This window comes from Daktulosphaira vitifoliae, unplaced genomic scaffold (assembly GCF_025091365.1).
Source record: "Daktulosphaira vitifoliae isolate Bord-2020 unplaced genomic scaffold, ASM2509136v1 Scaffold_391, whole genome shotgun sequence".
Taxonomy (NCBI): Eukaryota; Metazoa; Arthropoda; class Insecta; order Hemiptera; family Phylloxeridae; genus Daktulosphaira; species Daktulosphaira vitifoliae.
In genome coordinates this window covers 5021-11593 of record NW_026099956.1, presented here as the reverse complement: position 1 = coordinate 11593, position 6573 = coordinate 5021, and the positions used below count along the sequence as shown (strand labels likewise).

General features: G+C 25.9%; 1 protein-coding gene across 1 annotated transcript; it reads right to left on the bottom strand.

Moving 5' to 3' along the window:
- Nucleotides 1–2330: 2330 nt before the first annotated feature.
- LOC126909444 (rRNA 2'-O-methyltransferase fibrillarin-like) lies at nucleotides 2331–4859 on the bottom strand. Its single transcript, XM_050691865.1, has 4 exons — nucleotides 4752–4859; nucleotides 3988–4216; nucleotides 3642–3695; nucleotides 2331–2452 (listed from the first exon to the last, which is right to left on the bottom strand). The coding sequence occupies exons 2-4, from the start codon at nucleotides 4214–4216 to the stop codon at nucleotides 2331–2333; spliced, it is 405 nt and encodes a 134-aa protein (XP_050547822.1). The 5' UTR covers nucleotides 4752–4859.
- Between the last annotated feature and the right edge of the window lie 1714 nt (nucleotides 4860–6573).

The window sequence follows — 6573 nt, the reverse complement described above, 5'->3', positions numbered from 1 at the left end:
AATAAATAAACATGTTGAAAATATTAGGAAAAATCAAAGTCAAATTAGTAGTTCAATTCAAAATGAAATTAGTAAAATATCGTTCCAAGAAGGTGATATGGTGGTTAAACAATGTTCTAAAAATTCAATACCAACTCCAGGTAGTTATAAAACTCCAGACCATAGCATTATTAGAAATGATTTGTATAGTAACAAATTACCAAAAAATTTGGGTTATTATAGNATAGTAACAAATTACCAAAAAATTTGGGTTATTATAAAGAGGTTGAACACAAAAACAGAGTAAGTTATTTGTATAAAAGTAGAGTAAAACGTCTAAACTATACAGTTGGAACATATTACCATGTAATACCTTATACCTTATGTACTATACAAACATTAGATATAGATGACTTTCTTTGTCTTAATGGAAAATGTTGGTTGAACAACTTTGTAATAGATATTTGTTTGGCTATTAAACGCCCAAGAAAACAGACAGATATCAGAGTGTTATATNCCCAAGAAAATAGACAGATATCAGAGTGTTATATTGCAATCAAGTGTCTGAAATTTTAAGTAAATCAGAAGTAAATGAAGAATTAACAAATAAGTATAACTTTGTTGAAAATAGCACAGTAATTATGCCATGGTGTGACAATACTCCAAATCATTGGATTATTGCTATTATAAAATTTGAAACAACTTATAATAACAATAATGTACCTAAACATGCAGGAAAATGTTACATAATAGACCCATACTATCCAAATTTAGACCCTAATGATGTAGATCACAAGGATCGTAAATATCATTCAAAGTTTCAAAAACTAAATAAATCATTGCAAAAACATTCTACTTATATTGGTGGACAGATTCCTCTTATTACATGGTCTCAATATGAAGACAAAAACATACCGAAACAAGTTGATAGTTATAACTGTGGAATATTTATAATTTATTATGCAATTACCATAATGAATGAGTTAAATTTTGACAGCGAGTTTAACCCTGATAAATATAGGACTGAATTGAAAAAATTACTGTTGGAAAACTCAGGTGATATGACAAATATATGTCTCTATTGTTCAAAACATGAAGATAAACATAAAGGAAAATATATTGAATGGGTGTCGTGCAATAAATGTTGTCGATGGATAGCAATTAACTGTATAATGGAAAAGTACAGACAAAACGATTATAGTAATAATGATTTTTATTGCATATTATGTGACGAAATCAAAGATGAAACAAGAACGTCTCTAAGATTAGGTTAATGAAACGTTCATAAGAACAATTGTTCTAACTTCTATTACACGATTTGAATAGAATTATAACTAAAAACATATAATGTATGTTAATATATGAATTAGTATAAGTTTATGAATTAATACGTTTTAAATAATATTTCAACTTAGTATTCCTTAATGATAACAATAGATTAAGGATCTGTTGTTAAATTTCAAATAAACGTCTTTTTTTTTTACAAATTTCCTCGATTGTTATAATTTACCCAAAATGTTCAGGTTGTCAAAATATTTGTTGACATTCATTGTAACCACACCTATTATAAATCATTGAAATATTATACAAGACTTAAAGTACAGACAAAAGTCCGGTGTTCCAAAATTTAATTTATAAACATAACAAGTTCACAAATTAATTTGAATAAATAAGTGGAATGATATAGTCCCAACAGGTTAGATTGTATCCACTAAAATGATTGCAATAAATTACCTTAAAAAAATAAGTACTTACAAGTGATTTACAATTTTAATTGTAAAATTTAACTACAGTTACATACCCAAGTTAATTATTTTAATTTAAAATAAATAGTTGAACTATTTAATTTATTTTATATAATATATAAATATATATTATAATAATATAATTATTTTTAAGTGTATAGTTTGAACTATTAAGAAAACAGGAAATAATATAAGTGATTAGTTCAACAAAAAATTAGTTAAAACTATAGACTCAAAAATGAAATAATTTTCATAAGTGAGAAATAGCGATGTTCACAAGTACGTTTCCTAATTTAATTATTTTTGAGAAGTGTAATTTATCTAGTTATATTAAACAAACATCTATAGTGGCTTAAGCAGGATTTCATAATGAAGTCATATTCAAAACAACTCAAAAAAAAAAAAAAATCCTTATGCTGGACTTTTTTTTATTGCTTATTACTTAATTTTAGAAATTAATATTGCCGTCAATGGGGAGACATGAGCACTGTGGCCCTCTCCCTGATACTGTATACAAATAATTAAGCTGTTTAGAATGTTAAAAAATGAGAAAAAAAAATTTAATAAAACAGATTTTTATATTAAAAAAATTATATTAAATAAATTTCACATATTATATTGTTGTTGTTCTTTTTCTGGCTGTTCTTTTTCTGGCTGTTCTTTTTGTTGTATTTTCTTTTGTTGTAGTCGCAGCTGCTGCTGTCTACTTTTTTTTTCAACATACTGAGCTATAACATATCAAAATTAAGTTGGATTAGTATAATATTGCCAACACACATTCAATTTTAGAGACAAAAGAAAACAACTCCTATTCAATGTTCAAGAACACTTATACCTGAAGAATTATACATTTCATTAATAACAGGGATTTCAGTTTTACACAAAAGGGTAAAGTGGGATAATTGTAAACAATTGAAGTTTTAATTTCAAACTTACATTCAATATGATAAACACATAAGGACAAGAACTTTTCAATTTAAAATTAAACCTGCTAAATATTTTAAGAGAAAAAATGAATTTACAAATACCCTATTCATTTACATTTACATTATCTTCACTTTTTACCTTAAAACTATAATTTTTTATTATTGTAGTATTATGTTCATATATTGCAATGGATTAATATCTAAACATTTAACTTTGTTAAAACATAAAAAATAATGAAATTTAATTTATCATGAATTTAATCAAAAAACTATTTTAACAAATTTTGTTTAGATCAATATTTAAAAACTACTTAAAGCAATATGTTTATTAAAAAAAAATGACATAAGTCAATATTGTTGGATTTATTGAATGAGAAATGTGTAATTTTTGAAAAAAAAAAACTAATCTAATCTTAATTCCTAATTAATGTAGCACAAAAAAATGTGAAAAAGTAAAAGGTATTGTTACATTGCTATTAAGGGGTTGAGCCTAAATGCCTCTTAACAGTATTCTGCCGACCAACGAGGCTAGCTGGCTAGGCTATATCTACCGTAGGTACCGAGGTTTCCTATTTAATTTACATTCCCTTTAAACTAACTATCAAGGGTCACACTAGAAATATATATATAATACTCTAGATTAGCAACGATATAAGTATTTATTAAATCTACAATACAACATCTAGAGATGATAATAATATAACAGGAGCTGACGGCAACCCACACACTATTTCGATGGTAGCTAATATAAGTTAAATATAAATCAATAGAGAAATGGTTTCAATGTTAAAAAGTCAACTGACGTTTGGAACATTAGTATTATGACACAGTGGCCGTGAATTCCAAAAGTGTTTATATGTGCAGTCCGCCCCCCTGTAGTAATACGTGTATCACTGTGTCAACGTTATAAGCTTAGTCGGCGATACAATAATGTTATGGAATATGATCACATATATGTGGTCGTATCAGTATTATCATAGAAGATATTTACCTTTAGCAGAACAATTTGCCGCCTTGTGGCCTTTTAATTGGCAAAAGTTACAAGCTGTAAAACAATAGTTTTATAAATTATTAGTTTAAAATTACAAAACTGAAAAAAGTATGCAACTAAAAGAAAAGAAAAAAAAATTTAATATTTTTTATATATTAGGATAAATCGAGTGTCTAGCATTAAAAGAATCATTTCATATATATTTTGGTTTTTCTGTCATAATCCAATCTCTGGATATGACAGAAAAAACAAAAAAAAGAACAAAGAAACCTCACTAATAATTTAACTTATATTTTTAATTTTTAATAATTTAAATATTCATAAATAAAATCTTAATTTTACTTACACCCTCCAAATTTTTTTTCTCTTCCATCACGTCCACTTACACCACGTCCACTTACACCACGTCCTCTTCCTCCACGTCCTCTTCCACCACGTCCTCTTCCACCACGTCCTGTTTCATTACTTCCACCACGTCCTGTTTCATTGCTTCCCCTCACAACAAGTGGAGGATTTCCTTCCACGCTATTAGGAAGAATTTTTTCATTTGCATAGACATAAAATGTGAATGACATCTGGAAAAAAAATTGAAATTAATAGCATAAGCCACACAATGAAAAAAAAGTCAGTAGCACAACTACCGGTCTTCAGCGGCAACAGTTTTATATTTTCATCCCCAAAAATTTAGAAAATTGTATAAATAGTTACATCAAAATATTAAATTCAGTACTACCAAAAATATTTTTATGACGCCCATATTTCATCCAAATAAAATAGTCGTAACAATAAAGATATAACATCATTGACGAAAGGTGGAAGGCTAGGAGGCCTTAGTTCCCCAATAATTTAACCTCCCAAAAAATTAGAAAAATTATATACATTACATAAAATTGTGCATTAAATATTTTAATGATATGAAATATTACAAAAAATAAGTACAGAACACTAAAAAACAAGAACACTAGTAGAACAAGAAAAAAAAAAGAATATTTAGTCAAGTTTTATTCCGATTAACAGCCTTAAAAAATCAATCATAGTAAATTTCAATATACTATAATAAGAGAATTGAAAATAACAATTGCAAACAAAAAATGTTACTACTATACTCACATTGACATCAGACGCCTACGAGAGCTGATCAACTAATGACAAGTACTGCACGGAAGATTACGTGAAACACCAAACTATTAACAACTAGCGATATTTATTGTATTCTATTTAGATCTAATAATAACGTTTACATTTTATAGATATTTTCCTATAAAAAAAAACTGACAAGTTTTTAAATAGAATCATTTAAGTTAATACTAACTCATATAATATTAATAAACGTATAATAAAATAAAATCCTATTCAATGTAATTGGTTATGTATTAATTGCTATTAAAGTTGAAAAATTAACATTTTTTACTATATCATTTTTAATTGTCACAAAATTAAAATACTGTAAGTTTTTTATGAATCATCTTAGTAGTCAATAAATATATTATGTAATAATCGAAAGAGTTTTTGAAAATTTCTATTTTCGAAGGGGTTGCGATTTTTGAATTTTAATAGTATTTAGAGAACAATAAAAGTTAAGGTTAACAAAATTATTTGAAATTATAATCCTCAACATATAATATAAGTGTTAATTTTATATAATATATAATATATATGTCTTAAAAAAATATTTTTGTTATAACTAATATATCAGAATAAGCGTAAAAATATTAGTTCCCAGGCGCAGTAACGACTTTATACCTACGAGCGCCTCTTGCAAAAATAATCTTAGCACACCATAAAAATAAGGCATAATCTGATTTTTAATCTACGAACTAAAATTAAATCTTTTCAACTTTTGAAAATATAACACTTTTCCAGTTGAATTTGTCATTCAGCACCGCCATATTGCGGCAAATTTCTATAAAATTTGAGTTGTAAAGTAAAAATTCCGATATCGTTTAGAAAAAATTAACGTCGTCACAGATCTTTAAGTATGTACAACACAGACACGTATCCAGCTTATCGTCTGAAATTTTGAGTATTAAAAAACAAAATGTTTATAATAAGTGTTTTAAAGTTAAAAAAATTCAAATTTGATATTATTTTTTTAATCTCCACTTAAAAGAGGTCATAAAAGGGGAACCCATTCGATTTTTGACACTGTACGCCAGAATATATGCTTGTAAGGTCATTAAATTTTAAATTTACTTGTTTTGTTTTTTTTAACTCGTTTTAAATAATTATAAAAAATAATATCTATAGAATATTAATGAGACTTATGAAATACTTTTTATATATAAAATGAATGTACATATTAGTTAGTAATTTTAATTGGTAATGTTTATTTTTAACTTTAATGAATACATCTGAAGTATATACACATATAATATTTGCAGCATAAATTAAAAAGGCATTTAATGTATTTTAATAAATAATGTCTTACTTAATAACAGCAATAAGTCAAAATAAAATAAAATAATTTACATGTATTAATAATAATTTATTATTTAATTAAATCTAAATATTATTTTTCTTGTCAGGCCCGGATTAAGGGGGAGCCATGATTCCGGGGCTTCAAAATTTTGAAGTTTTTTGAGGATCTCACAATAATTGCATATTCAAAAAATAATCAACGATCTTTAAACTATGAATAAATAAAAATGTTTTATTTCACTTTTAACAATGAAATATTTGATAAAAGTATTGCTTGAGCCGATTATAAAATCTGACTCCGGGGCTCCAAATAAGTATAATCCGGGCTTTTTTCTTGTACTTAATAATAAATAAATAAATCAACTGTTTAAAGAAATATAGTGCATAACTTTCTTGATAAATATATGTTAAAAAACAACTTAACTATTTAAACAAATCTATGTAAAAAAAATTAAATTTATACCCTTTTTTAGGTTTTCAGTTCATTTTTTAAGGTACACTTATAATACACACA